General features: G+C 37.0%; 1 protein-coding gene across 4 annotated transcripts in view; it reads right to left on the reverse strand.

The window, feature by feature from the left end:
- Nucleotides 1-18,315, reverse strand: part of cpamd8 (C3 and PZP like alpha-2-macroglobulin domain containing 8) — a 41,610-nt gene extending 23,295 nt beyond the window's left edge. For 3 of the 4 annotated variants that reach the window (XM_055049366.1, XM_055049375.1, XM_055049358.1), the window contains exons 1-21: nucleotides 17,625-18,315; nucleotides 15,177-15,328; nucleotides 14,798-14,820; nucleotides 13,590-13,755; nucleotides 13,127-13,179; nucleotides 12,639-12,656; nucleotides 12,144-12,198; nucleotides 11,816-11,929; nucleotides 11,507-11,591; nucleotides 9,746-9,854; nucleotides 9,313-9,540; nucleotides 9,040-9,210; nucleotides 8,819-8,947; nucleotides 8,475-8,673; nucleotides 8,174-8,349; nucleotides 6,094-6,243; nucleotides 5,799-5,960; nucleotides 5,573-5,715; nucleotides 4,438-4,500; nucleotides 2,797-3,028; nucleotides 1,302-1,455 (exon numbers count right to left, since the gene is read on the reverse strand). In XM_055049366.1, coding sequence (XP_054905341.1) covers nucleotides 1,302-1,455; nucleotides 2,797-3,028; nucleotides 4,438-4,500; nucleotides 5,573-5,715; nucleotides 5,799-5,960; nucleotides 6,094-6,243; nucleotides 8,174-8,349; nucleotides 8,475-8,673; nucleotides 8,819-8,947; nucleotides 9,040-9,210; nucleotides 9,313-9,540; nucleotides 9,746-9,854; nucleotides 11,507-11,591; nucleotides 11,816-11,929; nucleotides 12,144-12,198; nucleotides 12,639-12,656; nucleotides 13,127-13,179; nucleotides 13,590-13,755; nucleotides 14,798-14,820; nucleotides 15,177-15,328; nucleotides 17,625-17,710 — 2,668 coding nt within the window. In that variant the 5' untranslated portion in view covers nucleotides 17,711-18,315. The remainder of the gene's footprint in view (nucleotides 1-1,301; nucleotides 1,456-2,796; nucleotides 3,029-4,437; nucleotides 4,501-5,572; nucleotides 5,716-5,798; nucleotides 5,961-6,093; nucleotides 6,244-8,173; nucleotides 8,350-8,474; nucleotides 8,674-8,818; nucleotides 8,948-9,039; nucleotides 9,211-9,312; nucleotides 9,541-9,745; nucleotides 9,855-11,506; nucleotides 11,592-11,815; nucleotides 11,930-12,143; nucleotides 12,199-12,638; nucleotides 12,657-13,126; nucleotides 13,180-13,589; nucleotides 13,756-14,797; nucleotides 14,821-15,176; nucleotides 15,329-17,624) is intronic. The other variant, XM_055049386.1, reaches the window with a different exon arrangement.

Here is an 18,315-nt window from a genome sequence, read left to right on the forward strand (position 1 = left end):
TAGCCCCCAAACTAAGGAGAAAATAAAGAAACAAGTGACGCTAAGGTAATGTGGCTTCTCTAAATCCATTTCAGCAGCCCGATATATTTTCAAAGAACATTTGAAACTGGGCATCTGTTTTTGCCACAGTCCAGAAAAAAGTGAGATATCCACCAGTACATCAGAAAAACTGCTTGATTATGAAGACTTTTCATTTGAACTCCTTAAAGCCATATATATTTGCCGATTTCAAATGGAAAACAATGGAAACCACATCAATCCCTCTTACTGAGCAAACGCCATTTGAAGATTGTTTTGCTGGATCTGCTGCTGGTACTGCCAACACCTCTTTTATTTGATCTCTCCAGTGACGTCCAGTTGATTGAATGGTGCTGTCAAAGAGTTTTCTTAGAATGCTCATTGTCTTATCTTTTACAGAAAACAAGCTGCGCTCCGTCCTGCCCATTGAAAATATCCTTCCGTAAACCTCTTTCAGAAATCTGGTTTGTTTTTGTTGATTTAGCACCATTTAGCTTGTTCTCTGAGGTTATTAGCATCAGCTAAACCATAAAGCTTCAAAGCTGCTTAAACCCTGCCTGAAAATATACATCTCACATAAAAATTGAATCTGAACAGCAAGGAAAAATAACATAACAATGGATTTAAGAGGTTAAAAAAATAACAATAGATGAAACGGGCCATCTCCCTAATTATCTGGGTGTCAAACATGTTTCTAGATGGACACCCAGTTCGCTTCATGTGGAGGACATTGGCAATATGGCACTGTGCCAAGTTGAGTCTCTTTGTGTGTGTGTAGCGAAAAGGAAACACAAGAGGCCAGGAAACTATGAGTGGGGCCATGGGGGGCCCCTTGACCGCTGGTGACCTGAAAACTCATCAACATGCCACTGAGTGTCACAGTGCAGCTCTGGTTACTCTCCCCTACTGCTGGTCAGCTTTGTTTTCACATGCACTCAGGAGGGGACTGCTTGTAACTGGGGTGGGTGACCAGATCACACACAGCTCAGCCTCTTGGCCCACACTCCATTCCCAAAGGACTGGCTTTTCTGTAAGGACTCACACTGAGAGGACCCAATGTCCTAGCGAAAAGTTAATCATGCTTGATAATGATCGTTATGCTTAATGATATAGTCTGATTTGCATAATCAAAAATCTGACTAGTTCTCCAGGAGGCATAACTGTTTTGCTGCTCAGGCAAATTGGGACGAGAACCGGGGACCTAACTAGTGCAGGGACAATGTCTCTCAATGAGACTTTATCAGTTAACTGCAGTTTAAATGATAGATAAAGTGATGGGTTACCTGTGATGTTTGCAGATCCCAGTTCAGTGAATGACAACACAATGGACGTAGGAATAGTCTCACCAGGTGCAACGCATTTCTTTCTGGTAAGATGATGCTTTCCAGGATGGCCAATAAACTTGATACCTTTTGGAATAGATACTTTTACATGTACCTAAGAGAGAAAAAGACAAATAAGAACCACTCGACCTCATATGACGGTAGAAAATGACATAATCTTTGTTCTATTGCTCTCATATTGCGTGTTTCCTCAAACTGCCGAAAGCAAAGAGGGTTTTTTTTTCAAATTAACATTTCGTCAAGCATAATTTCATGTTGCTTGACTTAATGCCTCTCAGGCTTCATGAAGAATTAAAGTGTGGTCGTCATCCAGTTTTCATAGGGTGCGGTCCTGCAAACAGGGTCTTTTAACAGTTCTTTATCTCCATGCCACGAGTCATAAATAACTGAGCGGCAAATATAAGAATCACATGTTTTAGGGGTGGACATCAAAGAAAGGGCGATTCTGGTTTGCATATTCACCAAACATGACATCAGGGCAGCACACGCAAAGACCATTTAACAGGCTCATCTGTACAAATCATGATGTCATGTAAATGGAATGCAGGATGGGTTCATTTAAGGCCAGAATAAAGTTTGGATAGCTCTTCAAAGTGAGTGCTACGAACTATTTTGGAGCTGAAAATCAACTCTTCACATTGCATTCCTCAGGAATTTCAAATACCTCTTCTCAAACACTTATCTACTTTTGAATGGTGCAAACTTTAAGATTGAGAGAAACAGTTTGCAGAAATTGCTGTGATTACTGAAAAACAAGTCTAGTGAAAAAAATCATCACTAGTCAATAGTCACTAATAGTTTTTTAAAATGTAGGATAATTTGTGCTACAACAACAAATACCTCTGAATGTCCACCAACAAATTTCTGGGGTGCATGGAATACAGAACAATGAAACTTTTTTAAAAAATGTTTATATCAAATCATTTTATAGTGATCCAATATGTGCAAATAGATAATAATTCACTGTAAAACTGCATATTGAAGCCGACGTATAGACCCTGTCCATAACAGCGAAGATATTTTGCATTGCATCTGTTTCCTTTAACTTAAAATGTGAGCTGAAGAAATTACTTACAAGGAGTGCAAAATGTACTCCTTGTACTCCAGGATTTCTTTGCAGGATTTCTTTCTTTCAAATTTACATAAAGTTAATGTTGACCTATGTTAAATCATGATGGCCTGGCATAGGTGTTATGGTGTGTTCTGTTTGGAATATTCTTCGAGTTCAAAACAAGGATGACCTCTTAAGTCAGAATTCCAATAAGAAAATTTGCACCTCTTTGTTTTCACCTTAATACAACAAAACACACAGGAGTGTTTGGAATTATTTCTGAATGACACAGGCAGTGTGTGTCAGTAAAATATCAACAATGGAAAAGTGTCTATTCAACCTCCTCTCAGCAATCCATTTTTTTATTTATTTATTTTTTTTTACCTCTGAACAAGTAGGAAGGTAGTTGTAGACTGTAAGAGGGACTTTGGTCTGCTCCCCTCTGATTAAACTGTAAGGCAGCGTGAAGTCAACAAAGAAGGGCTTGAAAGTCCGAAGCTCTGTCCTCTCTGCCAAACCCAGTCCCTTCTCCTCAGAGAGTCCAACAGCTTCTGTGACCCATGTGGTGATCGAATCTGGGACATCCAACTGGAGGAGAGTCTCCCCAGTTTCAGAGCTGTGAGTGACCCAATGAAACACAACTCAGAAACGTGTTGGACAATGATAACATTTTGACATCATTTATTGATGTCATTTAACACAGGCAATGAAAAACCACATTTGATTGATAACGGTAGATTTAATTGGACGTTTTTATACTGCTAACACCTGTGTCAACACCAACATCTCAACTGATGTAACTACAGCAAACACTCCAAATTGGATGGCGGAGAGGGACGCTTGGATGTTGACTTAATCCGTTCCTCTGTATGGAATGGCTTGAGGTCATTCCTGGCAGCATGCATTTCATGTTGGTCTTGGCGAAGTCAAATGACATATTAAACTTCAAAAAGCTGCATCACACTCCTCCTTTTGATTAAAGCTGGCAAGAAGTCACTGAAAAATACTTTTTAGGAAAATCTGAGCTTTGAAGTTTACAGGAAAGCAGAACGGAATGTGGTCCTCTCCAAAGCCTTTGTAAATCTGTTGGACATTTTTTCATGATTTATTTTAGAGATTTTCTGTAATTTTACATAACATGAAAATGGGCTGCATGGGAGCAGGGGTGTAGTCAACTTCATAAGTTTCTCAATAAGTAAATGAAAATAACCTCTCAGAAGGATGCCACTTATGGACCTGTCCAAAATGAAGCAAATTTTATCAAAGAGAACACAGACCATGAAATAAGCACATTCACCAAAGTCAACCTTTAGTCTGAAATTTGTACTGCCTACTTAAGGAGGCAAAATGCATTCACAAAAGAAATTCAGATGAAACAAAGCTTGAGGTTTTAGGGTACAATGGCAAAAAGTCTGTAAAAAAAGAGGAGTTTACTCTTTTATAAAATTTAAACTTAAACACCTACTTCTTATTCTTTTTTAGTCATTATAGATGCATGCTGTATTATCAGCAAATAACCATCATGTATCTAATACCTTTGGAAAACCTCAAAAATAATTACATTGATGCCCATAATAACTGTAAATTTCAGACTAACTTTTTATTACCCTTTTTACAACATTCTCTATTGCGTGATGTACTTCTGTTTTTTAGAATAGAATAGAATATCATTCTATTCTGTGAATAGAATAGAATAAAATATTCTATTATGCTCTATTCTAGAATAGAATCTTCTTCTATTTTATTTTATTCTATTCTAAAACTGTTTATTATCCCATAAAAAGGAAATTCAGGTGTAACAGAAGCAACAGATGCAAAGCTTCACACAAGAAGTTCTTGAAGTATTGAAATACAAATATAAAAACATGATTACCACCACCAACAACAACAACAATAATAATAATGTGCAGTTATTTTATTGTATGTATAGTGACATTTTATAAATCTATTTTCCCTTGATAAGACAAAGTTGAGTACAAAGACAAATGCTTCAGAGAGACATGAAGTGTCAAAAGATTTATTTACCTGATGTTGATGCAGTGCCACAACCAAGTTTCAGGGAAAAATGTGCGTCTCTGCTTCTCAGTCCTACCACACAACAACAAACAGCTTTGTAAAACATCAGTGGAAAATATAATTTATAAAGCAAATTACTTTTACTTGTTTTATAGTCATCTTGATTGCTTCCTTTGGCTCATGGGGGCTCTATCTTGTAAGGAGAATAACAAAGAGACAAGCAATAACCACATTGCGGATGCATCTTTGTATCGCTGCATCAGCAATTCCGGTGTGAAACATGGCCATTAAGAGACTGGGAGAACATCTCTAGGAGAGGAGCAATTAGAAATTGCCAACCGTGGAAAAAGTCGGATGTTCTAAGCACGTCATTATCCTCGGTTCACTGTCTGGCCAGCATCAACCCCCGCCAGCTTACCACCCAAAGCATAGTGTCACTGATTCAATGACATGAATAAAAATAAATCTTTAATCTCTGACCAAAGGTATTTTGGTACCAAGTTTGCTTATAAATAACCAACTCAAAAAATAGCATATCGCTCACATATCAGGCAGGCTGTGAATCTCTGTACAGTAGTAACTTTGGCTACTTCTTTGAATAATGGAACTCTTTCCTCAGGAGCTACTGATGTGCACAACCATGTCTTCTTCTCAAGTATGTGCCATATTCTTTGTGTTTTTGTTCACTTTGGGTCTCGTCTCACATCAGCACATTTTCTTGTTTATTTCAAAGAAACAAATATAGCGAACATTGCTTCTATGTATAATAGAAATAAGATGTTATGTGTACAGTTTTCTAGTCAAAGCTAAATTTCAGTGCATCTGCTATGTCCTTTACTTGGCTTTTGACAATCTGCAGACAGGAGTTTGGAATAACTTCCTTTTTTCTTACAAATCTTTCATTTAAAAAAAATGTAGAAAAGTACAAAGCTAATAATGGATCTGTAAATGGATTTATCTATTCCACCCGTAGATGTCTGTTACTCCTACAGTTAAAATGCACTTCTTAGTTGTTTCTGAATGATTGTCTTCTTGTTGGTAAGTTTTCGTTTTTCCTATCTCAAATTCAGATATCAGTTGTTTGACAATACATAACCAACAACAATCGTTAATCTCTTCAAACTACTTTATTAGCCTGTCCTACCTGGTTGTGGGCCTTGTGTGAATGGCAGTCACTCCAATTGATGTGTGTGGCTGAAAGGCAGGAACAGCCTCATCAGTGTACATCCCTCCGCTCTGCCGATGGTTTAAGCTCACCATATCTGTCATCACCACCAACCCTGTTTCCTGGAGAATAAATACGTTTAAAGGAAATATTTTCTACCTCGTTTCGCAACAATGTTGTGGGCATTTAGACTGTGTTTTCTCACTGTGAAAGCAAAGCGTGCATCTTTAGTGATGTCCCAGTGCCATGGAAACACAGATGATCGCCTCCGTCTCTTTGAGGACAGTCCAGGCCACCACATGTGTCCGTCATCTTTTGGAACACCAAAAATGTCTGACACATCGAAATCAGCCATCTCTTTAAACACCTGCACAGTGCAAACACATTTATATGCAGGAATGCAACTTGGAGTGTTAGGTTTCCGGTGGATCTCAAAAACACCTGCGTACACATCAAGCTACAGCATAACTGAGTTTTAGAAAAGTAATAATGAGACAAACCTTGTTGGTACTAAGCTGGAAATCAGGCTTTAACAAATAAAGACTCTTGTCCACAGTGGTCACACAAACACATGAACCCTTTTCACCCCGGACATGCAGCATCACTGAGTCTCCTGGCATGGACTCATTGGAGGAAAAGGAAACAGACACCTGGAAACCCAAACAACAAAGAACTTACAATTGATATATCCATAAAATAAAATTAAAAGGCATTTCTAAATACAAAACCACATGTAAAGCCATTGTTTGTTTTGTGTGATTTTATTTATGTTGACAAAACATTTAAGTTTTGTTTTTGCCTAAATATGTGCTGGAACTAGCATGTGACATGATTTTAGGAAGGAAAGTTTTAGGAAGGAAGATACAGTTAGAAGAAGCTTCCTTTTAAAGAGGGAGGGCTGTTAAGGGTCAGCCATAAACTTTCACACTTCAACACTATTTTCCCACCCACACAGTCACAAATTAGCCTCGTTAATCTCTTCGCTGCTGCCCTCCTTTCACCATCAGCAACCTGTCATCCTCTCATATTACGACTGTACTTATCTGCCTGTGGCCTGCACGGTTGCTTTATCATCATACCCATTCAACCCCTCCTCCAGCATACTCATGCACACACAGAGACACAAAAACATACACACACAATCCACCCACACACACACGTACGCACACGCATAGTGTTGTAAGGGCATACCAGAGAGCTGTAAATACTTCAGGGAGTTAACTCCACCTAATTCAGAAAGGAATTGGAGAGTGCTGTTAGGCCAACACAGCTGTTTGTTTACTGACATTACACTCTTGTGTAATGGTTGATGCATGGATACTTTGGCTCAGTTCCAAAACGTAGGCAGTAAGTCCACTCTTTACAACTTTCGATGAACACTTATTAAAGATTAAACTAATTGTTCTGCATCCAAAAACCTTTAATCAGGAGGCTGTTATGCGTCAAAACAAAGGAAATACTCTTTAAGAACATGATAAAGTTTTTACATTATGTGAAATTAATTTTAAAATCCAATAACACAATGGAACAAAATAAAGGTTAATGAATAACAAACTACTACTGATTCTCCTTTTTACTTCATTTCTGGCTCTATAGGATTTAAGTCAGTTAAACTTATCATCGGTGTGACCATCTCTACAAAAAAACAACCCAGCCAAGGAAAAAAGACTTGAACAGTGACTTTAAAGAGACAGCTGTTGCTGCCTATCAGTGTGTGAACATGCCATTTCCAGACAGTTTGATTGCCCGCATTCTACAGTATAAAAGATTATCCCCAAGCGAACAACATTTAAGACAGTTGCCAAGCTTCTAAAAAGTAGCCCATCCAAACAAATTTGGCCCAAGGTAAGACTGTGCAATGCTCAGAAAAGCTGCAAAAATAAGTAAGATGCACATCCCTAATTTTTCAGACCTTAGTTACCTGGAAGAATATTAAAATTTATTTCCACACAATTAGACATAGACTCAAGAAGAGAGATTTAATTTGGGAAGGTCCCCTGTCCCTAAAAATCAAACCAGCAAGATTTAGATTGGCAATTAGAATATAAATGAACCAAGGTACTTCTGAAAGAGAGTCCTATCTTTAAATGCAAAATGTAGAGATGATAAGAAATAATTTACAGTAACTTTCTTGGAAAGAAACAAACACAAACCTTTCATGCTCATTGTCAAGCACAGTAGTAGAATGAGTGATGATAAAGGCTTGTTCTGAATTTACATTGGCACCCTGCACATCAAAATATTCAATAACCAAATGTGAGTCCATCTACTTGACAGCTAAAGCTTTGTTCATTCAGCAAATCAAGAAATGCTATAAAGAAGAAAGGGAAAACTTTTCTATAATAACAGGTTGCCAAAAAGAGCTTCTTCAAGTTATTGCTGCTGTGAAATTCAATGGATTCACTGTGATTTCAGAACCTGATATGTAGCAAACCAAGGTCATAATGTCCTAAATTGTAAAAACCAAGAATTGAGAGAGTACATTAGGTATGCTCTCCAAACACCGACTGCAACTGTGCCCAAAAATACTTTAACTGAATAAATGATAATACTAAAACATAAACAATTATGTCAACAGACCTTGTTCTCAAGTTCAGGCTGAACAGAAATCTGTAGACTGTCTGTTACGCCCTCGCCATTTTCTCTGACGTAGTACACCAATAGACGGCTGAAAGGCGCCATGATGTGACTAACAGGGAAACGAAGATAAGACACACAAGAGTCCATCTCAGCCTGGGACAAAGATCCTGCAACACCTGACAGAGTGAGAGAAAAGTGAATTTATGGGCCGATACAGTCTTATGCGTTATTCATTCATCTGTTTTCTGTTCATTAAGTAAATTGGACAAACAAAAACTGAAAACACAAGGAAAAAATCTACCAGAGGCAGAGGAAGGGAGCTGGGTGGTGTGGATGTTCTTATCAAAGGTCACGGTTGCCCTTTTTCCTCTGTGTGAGATCGTCGTGTTGGCTGGCTCTTTGCCTGACAGGACGATGTTTCCCCTGGACGCCACCTCGTAGTGCAGCGTGAAGTTACAGGGACAGGTAGATTTTAGAGCCACTTCAGCCTCTTGGCCAACCTAGAATCACAGAAACATTTAAAGTTGAGTTAACCACAACATGACGTATCCTTATACCTTTTGGACACACCTTTTTGTTGGTCCAAACCCAAGTAAATCTGAACTTAGCACAAACTTCCAATAGGACAAAAAAAGCAAACCGTACTTTAAGGGGAGCGCTGGGACTCTGGATCTGGATGTGACACCTACTTGGAGAATACCAACTGCTAATGGACAGATAATTAGGTAAGTACTGGTCTCCCACTGTCTTGCCGTCAATGGATGTCACTTTAGTCTGTTTGAAATAAAATGAACAAAATCTAAAATCTGAGAAAATGTATTTAAATTTTTTCCCATTAGTCTTCTTATTCATAGGAAGCTACTGACCTCAAGCCAGACATATTGTGCAGCTACTGGAATAGAGGGGATTTCAAAGGTGGCTTCACCGTCCTTGGAGATTAGTTCGCTGGTGTAAATATTGTCCTTTGGTGTAAGCTCTGCTTTAACACGCACCCTTACGCCATCAGCTGGGCTCCCATCAGGATAGGTAACCTCAATCTATAGATACAGAGGGAACAAGAATGGGAAAAAAAGCCAACAGAGTCCATCAATAATGCTATTTCATCTACAGTGTCAATAAGTTCCTCTGTACAATCTCACCTTCCCTTTGTAAGGCAGACCTGGCTTAAACTGTTTGCGTGTCTCCTTAGAATACTTGATGTCAATGAGTTGTTTATGAACTGCTGTTGAATCATCAAATGTGGTTTGCCTGGTTCCATCAATGCTGGTCACTGATGCCCAAATGCTAACTGTTCCCCTGAAGTGATCAGCCACATCCAGTGGCATCATGTCTTTCACACACAAACTGAAATTTGCAGAGCCTTTAATCTGAAAAAATGAAGAAAAGTACCACAGACTGGTAAAGTTGAAGGATTGCAATTTTTCTTTGCCAAGGTGGCCATGACAAAAACAACGACACACTTATGAAAGAGACCTCAATTGTTCATTTTCTCAGGCTAAACAAAATATAAAAAAGTATTAGACTGCAGTTAAAATGATGACACATTTGAATTTTGTTAGTAAAAATACTGACCTCCATAGTTTTAATTACAGGTTGGCCCGTCTCATGGCGGTAATATCCAACTCCATTTACAGTCATATTCACTGTCAACTTTCCTGTTACTGGTTTTCCAAAGGTGTATCTGTGTGAAAGTGATACATCAGAGCTTAACATAGAACATGTTATTAGTAAGACACAGTCAAAGCAATACATCCTAAAATGTTTATTTATTCTGGTAACTCAATTCACTAAGATAAATATACTATACATTAAATACAAACAGAAAGATGTTTTCAAGCCTTTACTTCGGTCATTTATGGTAGTTTTCCACCGTGAATGAAGACATGATGTTTAAGAGAATATTACATCAAACCAATAAAAAACTCATGGTAAACCAGAAATCTGGGCTCAGAAAAGTATATTTAATGAAAAGGTTCATTTTAAACGATACTTTTAAGCTGACAAGCATTCCTCCTCTGAAAGCATATTCTAATTAATTGACTGTGACTGTACACCAGCTTGGAAAACCATTCAGACCCCATACATTTTTTTTGTCATTTTGTCAATGTAAAACTTTAAACTCCAATATATTTTATTGGGGTTGTTGGGGTTGTATGTGATAAAGAAACACAAATTAATAATAAATATTAGCAAATAATAAAATTATTGTAAAATTATTGCAACAAAGCAGCAATAAACATGCAGCTTGTGCTACAATGGTTTAGATCGGTGGTCCTTTACAGGTGGTCTGTGGTGCTTATATATTAGGGCAGTGTAAATAGACAGTGTAAATCCACAACTCAAAAACAAAATCACAGCACAATTTGAATTTATTCTCCCATCAGCAGAAGACTGATGTGCTTAACTTGACTTGACGAAAAAAAAAAAAGACTTTTGTCACGATAAAGGTTATCAACTTGAAACAGCATTTTTAGAACGTGAGAATTTTAAAGAGTAATTTTCTCAAAATTCAGAAAACAAAAGACTACATGCAATAGATTATCTCATCAATCTGCACTCTTGTTACTTATATGACTTGAAAAAAGCAACAGAGTGCTTACTTAAAGTTGCATGGAACATAAAATAACTTCATCACTACATTTTGATGAATTTTATCCAAATTTCCAAAATTTTTATGTTATTTTAGCATGTTTGTATTTTTTTTAACGCCTGAGACGCTTGACTTATTTTGAATATAACTCTACAATGGTGTGTTGCTTAACAGACTACAATTAAGGAACCTTTGATGTAAAGGTAAAGTGTAGTATAGATCAAACCAAGGCCATATGTTAAGGAACAACAGCAAGACAAAAGAGATGCAGTTGCAATTGTGGCAAAAGTTGGTTTAAAAATATATTAGCTAATGTAGGTAGAAAAAAATACAAATACTTGCTACACTTTTCAGATATTATATGTATAAATTTGGAAATCTGTTCATAATTTTTCTTAAAAAAATACAACTAAAATATGTTGAAGTGTGTAGTCATAAGGTGAAAATCATCCCAAAAAGTTTAAACTGTAATGAGTATTTTTCTAAGGAACTGTAAGACAAAACATATATGAATATACAAAACTACAACACATATATGTACAACATATTATACATATAACAAGTAGTGAACAATGTTTTGTGAAGAATTCAAACCCCGTGAGCTTTTTCTAATTCTGTCACATGTCCATACAACAAATCAAGCAATGATGTACTAACTCCATGGTCCAATTGGAGAAGCCTTTGAAAGTCATGAATACTTGGACAAGGAACTGTGTAATAAAGCTAAATGTAAAGTCACCTACCTGGCTGTGACACTGGCTTGCTCACACAAGCTGAGATCACGGATGTAAGGCGGTGGAACTATAACCAGCTCAAATTTGGGCATCACTATGAGAGAGGAAACAAAACAGCTTCCTTTTTGTCATTTTATATCATTTGCCTCACAGAACGTTGTAAAATACATCTTTATATTGTCCTCGTAATACTGTCTGTTTGGAAGATATTAAGTAACTTAAAAATCTCTGGGCTAAAACACTAAAATTATGTGCCTATTTGTAAAGCAGAAAGTGAAGCTTGTATGTATGTATGTATGGATGGATGGGTGTTCTCACCATATTTCTGCACTTCAAATGACTTGTTGTAGGTTTGACCCTGCACTTCCACAAAGATGAACCACTCTCCAAACACAGGCTGGTCAGACAAAGGGAAACTCATGTTCACAATCCCTATGATAAAGGTGGGGGAAAAAACATTAAACTATTACAGGTCTGGCTTCTCCTCATCAACTATAGACGTAATAGTCCTGCATTGCATACTGATGATTATAATGTTGCATTGATTTCTAACTGTTTATAAACTAAAACTCTTCACATAGCTCATATAACAAATAATAGTCCTACAAAGTGATGATTGTGATATTGTGCAGGAATTGTGGCTTACCGCAGCAGACAGATTTTAGGCTCTTCCACTGGATCATCCGAGATCCTCTTGGATCCTAAAAGAGTTCATGAAGATACTTGTGGGTCTGCAGTCTGTTGTGCAGTGGTATTGTCACCTACAATCCTATTTAAACCAATTTAATCAAGATCAGGGTTGGGAGAAACTAAAATTTGAGATGGAGTCTGTCTACTACCAAAACCTCTTCTAAACATATTTCAGAATAAATACTTCACTTAAAAAGGCCCCATGTGCATGTTGCTAACTTTTGAGAAGAGTAAAAAAGAGAGAATAGAAGAGAAAAGAAGAAATAAGAAGACAAAAAGGTTCCTTTTATGTTGTTTATATTTGCCTTGTCTCAAAGAGCACCCTGTTATCTAGGTGAGCTGCCTTGACTTCTGCTCTTTAATCTTAAATCATGTTGGAAACTGAAAATTGCCACTGTCTCCTTCCTAGACACAGCTCTGCCAGCTCTGGGTGGTCCGGTTGTTCACTCACCAAAATATATGCTTCCATCTGCAAGAAATGAAGAAAGAAAACTTACACAACTTATAATGGTAAAAATACCAACAGCCATTACCAGAAAATATACTTCATCTTCGGTTTTTATCACATGTTGACATTCATTTATCCGTGGAAGTGAGTCCAGCTTTGTGCCTGCAGTACTTTTATAGCTGCAAACATAAATAAACTGCATGTCGGCACAGTATTTGAGTATTTCAGGCCACTCCAAACATTCCACATGAAATGACTCTAACTTTGCCTCTGTAAATAGGTGACTGTTCACTTCACTGCACACAGGGAGAAAACTATGTTTCTCATCTTAACTCTCAAGGTGAAAAATGTCAAACTGGAAGACAAAAACATCTAAAATTACAATGTGAATATTCAGAATTTCAATTCAGCAATGAAGGGCACTATGAATTAAAAAGAATCCATTAGAGTTAGCAAAATTGATCTCTTATTAAGCTTAATTATATAATTACCTTTTCATTTATGGGCCTCATATCAGGTGCCACTGTGTAGACTTTAATAAGCACTGAAAGCAACAAACAAAACAGTAATTTATAAAAAGTAAAAAATAGCATATAAATATGTAACATTTCACAGATTAACTGCATATTAAATGCTAAACTATTTTATTAGAAATGTTTTACAGTGATATTTACCACAACTACTTAATTAAAGAACCTTTGGATTTGTTTATTTGCTAATATCTACAATCTACAGTGCCAAACAAAAGTATCATCAAGCTAAAATAACGTGAAAAAACTAAAATGAATGTTTAAAACTACTGAGACCTTCACAGAATAGCTGTATTTGTACTAAGACTGAACTGATCAAAGACAAAGTTCATTTACTAATTAACAACATGCTTAAAAGATACCTTTATCCTCTACATTTCTGAGTGAGTTAACTAATTAACTACCAGCAGCCCTAAAAGGGAACCTTTATGTTTGGGTTTGTAGATGGGTTTGTCAGTTTGGATGAAGACGGCTGAGCCCTTGCTCTCCACGGTGATGGTGGTGTAATTGTGGAAAATGTAGCCTCTCTCTGTGAGCTGACGGTTTCCCCAGACCTTCAACAGAGCCTGCCCTCTCAGCCCAGAAGGAACCTGGTGGTGGGAAGGCAAACATTCAGATGGATCAAGGCTAACTCAAAAAAGAGAGAAAAAGTAAAATTACCCTGAACCTTGATTTAAATCTATCTATCTATCTATCTATCTATCTATCTATCTATCTATCTATCTATCTATCTATCTATCTATCTATCTATCTATCTATCTATCTATCTATCTATCTATCTATCTATTTATCTATCTATCTATCTATCTATCTATCTATCTATCTATCTATCTATCTATCTATCTATATCTATCTATCTATCTATCTATCTATCTATCTATCTATCTATCTATCTATCTATCTATCTATCTATCTATCTATCTATCTATCTATCTATCTATCTATCTATCTATCTATCTATCTATCTATCTATCTATCTATCTATCTATCTATCTATCTATCTATCTATCTATCTATCTATCTATCTATCTATCTATCTATCTATCTATCTACTATCTATCTATCTATCTATCTATCTATCTATCTATCTATCTATCTATCTATCTATCTATCTATCTATCTATCTATCTATCTATCTATCTATCTATCTATCTATCTATCTATCTATCTATCTATCTATCTATCTATCTATCTATCATCTATCATCTATCTATCTATCTATCTATCTATCTATCTATCTATCTATCTATCTATCTATCTATCTATCTATCTATATATCTATCTATCTATCTATCTATCTATCTATCATCTACTATCTATCTATCTATCTATCATCTATCTATCTATCTATCTATCTATCTATCTATCTATCTATCTATCTATCTATCTATCTATCTATCTATCTATCTATCTATAGGAATAAAATTGTGCAACTTAGATTGATCGAGTCCTGCCTGCGGGAGTGGCAGAACAATATATGCACGTCGACAGCTGTTGTGTATTACATAGGGGCTGTTACCTTATTCTCAATGAATGAGCAGGCACAGATGTAGAACTACAAATAATGCACGTGTTGATTTGGATACTGCCTGAGGACAAGAGTTCAGCTGCTGCACACATTGCAGTACTCACCTTCAATTTGATGGTGCCTTTATCTGTAAAAGTAGCAGAAGAAGAGAGAATACTATGTGAAATGCTTTTTGCCCACACATTTCAGTAAGTTATTGTCAAGGTATGAGAGCTACAAGCATGTAGTTGAGTTTGCTTTGAGGAGGAGTTTTGCTTATTTTAGCAGAAGGTCCAGCTGCAACCCGTCTCCATGCAATTCTGAGCAGAACAGAGTGAGTAGCACCATCGATTAGCAGTGCTGTCAAACAAATCATGCTCTGTGTACACTAAAATCCTGGTCGGATAGACTAAATTGATGCAACCGTTGTGTGTTGTACAGGAACACACAAATACTCCTCCTACCTGCAGATTTCCTCTTAAATCTTAGGAATTTTGTCCTCACCATAAACTGTGCTGTGATTGTGGGCGACTGCTTGTCCTTTCACAGACAGCTGCACCTGGACGCGTGTTTCTGCTTTTGCATTGAAGATAGTGACGCTCACGCTCTCCTCTACACCAGCTCGAAACACTGAGGGGGCAGCAACCAGGTATCCTCTGACAGAAAACCATGAGGTAGAATGAAGGAAGGAGAGAAGAAAGCATAGGGGTAAATAAGAGGACAAGAAATCAATAGACAAAAGAGAAAAAAGGAATCATAATATGAACAGATGAAACAATGTTGCACCTATAAGTCTCTCAAGTCTAGAATTAAGCCTCTGATTCAAATAACCAACCCGCATAGCTATGACGCATTACAGGTAACTTCACAAGAAATCTAACTTAAATAGTCACTTTGCAACATCTTGCAAATATCACAAGTCTTTATCCAATATAATGGGTGAAATAATTCTTCTTTTGCTTGAACAAAGGTTTTTCCAGAACTCTGTCAAGAGAAAGCTTGGGGCATATTGATTTGGACTGCAGTGTGTCCCACATTATTGAAAAAAAAAAAAAAATGGAGAAAATGTGAGGACAGGTGAAGAAATAGAAAGTTTTTAAAAAATCACCACAAGATAAACTGGATCCTAAAGTAACATAAGGCACACAGTACAGCAGAACATGGTGTTGCAGAATTTATGGTCTACCAAAAGGGTTAAGACCACTGAAAATATGCTGCAAGTTTTTCCCTCAAAGCTCACTAAAATTTTGTTTCTTTTTGACAATCTGATGCTAGTAACTGATGGGTCAGCTAAGACAATGAATAAAGTGGTAATGACTGAACAAAATAGAAACCATGTGTCTCAGCCACTGTCACAGAAGGAAAGAATTTCAATAAAACAGAAAAAAATAGTGTGTATGCTTAGTATGTAGTGGTCAGGACCTATCACACATATCTCAAGGAAGAACCAGTGCTAAAGTAATAACAGTCATGTGAGTCAAAGCTCAGTAATGTTGGGAGCGAAGCTTTGCTCCTGTGGTCTCAATCAATTCAATTTGATTTATTCACAGCACAGTTCTCAACAAAAGTTAACTCAAAGAACTGTAGTAAAAATGCATGGTATGTAGAATGTATGTATGTCAAGAATGTATGCCAAGTCAATGGCATACATTCTAAATAGTTTCTGGTTATCAACACCCTGGCAACAGACAATCTATTGCTGCTTAAATGTGTAAAAGAAGAAAAATAAATAAATACATTTATCCAAGTTCTAGAAGTTTGGGATCTGAAATGAGTTGCAGTTTTTTGGCTATGAGGCTGCATACCTGCCAAGGAGTCATGGTGTCCTTGAATCTGGCTTACTCTGGTAAAATAATGTGTGTTTGAAAATGTTCCACACTGATTCCATCCTTTTGTAACTGAAAACCTTCTCCGAAGAGCTCACAAATCAGAGCTGAGTAAAACCTTGAGCACAAACCCAATTGCATGCATGAGAGTAAGATCAGGTGGTTGGCATTACAGCACTGCAGAATTAGGGCCAGAGGCAACCAAAGTTCCAGTGCAAGAGTCATGAGAAAATCCCTGAAAAATAAGACCTCAGGAGAAGGGAGATAATATGGGGAAATTGACTGTATGTGTTTGATCTAAGGAAAGTTTAACTTGTCCTGTGATGAGCCTGGATCAGGCGGTACTTATTTCAATCACATGGCTGCTGTTATCAAGTTCTTTTAGCCCAGCTGTTCTCCCTTGGACTGGTTCGTTATTGCTTACCATGCAAGAGTGAGTATTTTAGGTGAGGTCTCAGAAAGGTGGTCACAAGGTTGCATGTGTTTGGGAGCTGGACCTGCAAGCTTTCTTCAGAGCTTGATACCACACAACTAAAGCTGCGTTTGACCTGTCATAAGTCTTTACAACTCCTTATTAATAACACTCAAAGTCATCTTTAGTCCACTAGAGCAGCTGTCTGAGCGCATCACAGTGCCAGAGACTAAGAGGGTACTGACAAGCTCAGGAATCTATTTATATTTGTCATTCTCACAGCACATACTTTGCGTTAGGTTCCAACACAACAAAATCTCAAACTATCATTCTGACCTCATGTCAATACCACCAAATAGTAAATGAACCCTGTGAAAACAAAAAGAAACATAAGCGCTAAGAAGACAGTTAAAAAGTCCAAGACAAGTTTTTATAAAAACTTGTCTTATATATTAATATATATATATATATATATATATATATATATATATATATATATATATATATAATATATATATATATATATATATTAATATATATATATATATATATATATATATATATATATATATATATATATATATATATATATATATATATATATATATATATATATATATATATATATATATTAATTGCCTGGTTTGGGAATATTTACTAGAACACAGCTCTGCGCTCATCTCAAAGACACTCCAAACAACACGGGCGACTTACTGTCGTTCAAGCGCACAGCTTCTGCACACGCTGCAGATAAACAAGGTCCACCAAAGACTCCAAGCTCTCCAAAACATCCGCTGCATTTTTTCTTCTTCACTTTTTTTTTTTTTTTTTTTTGTTTTATGTTGATCACAAGCTAACTTCTATATATATCGTCTCTCTCCTGGGTGAAAGTTGGCCGCTTTATATCCGAATAAACACGGGAACTCTTGAACAGATTCCTCTCCGTCTACCGATCCATCCTGGCTGATTTGAATGATAGGTGCGCAGAATTGTTGTGATCATCTCTCTTAAACAAATCTGGATCCAAGCATTTTTTTTTTTTTTTTGTTTTTGGAGGGATCTTCCTCTTACAGCAGCTACACCACCAGTCCTCTCCCATGTGCCTTCACCCGCCCCGGTTCCGTTCTCTCATATTTCAGCATTAACATTTGTTAGTGTCCTCCCACTTCTGTCCGCTCGGAAATGTCTCAGGGGGAAAAAAAGGGGGGAAAAAATCAGCTTGCATGACCATTCAAGCAAGCTCTCGCTTCTCATGTTGTTCCTTGTGATTTCAGATCGGTTTGTCTAGAAGCAGCAAAGCAGCGCTTCATTCAGATTTCTTGCGTCCTCTGTTCACTCCTCTCAGCCAAGACGGCACGACTCTACTCGCACAGTGTGTCCATTTCACCACAAGCAGCAATTACAT

The sequence above is a fragment of the Poeciliopsis prolifica genome, unplaced genomic scaffold, assembly GCF_027474105.1.
Source record: "Poeciliopsis prolifica strain line A6 unplaced genomic scaffold, Auburn_PproV2 SCAFFOLD002, whole genome shotgun sequence".
NCBI lineage: Eukaryota > Metazoa > Chordata > Actinopteri > Cyprinodontiformes > Poeciliidae > Poeciliopsis > Poeciliopsis prolifica.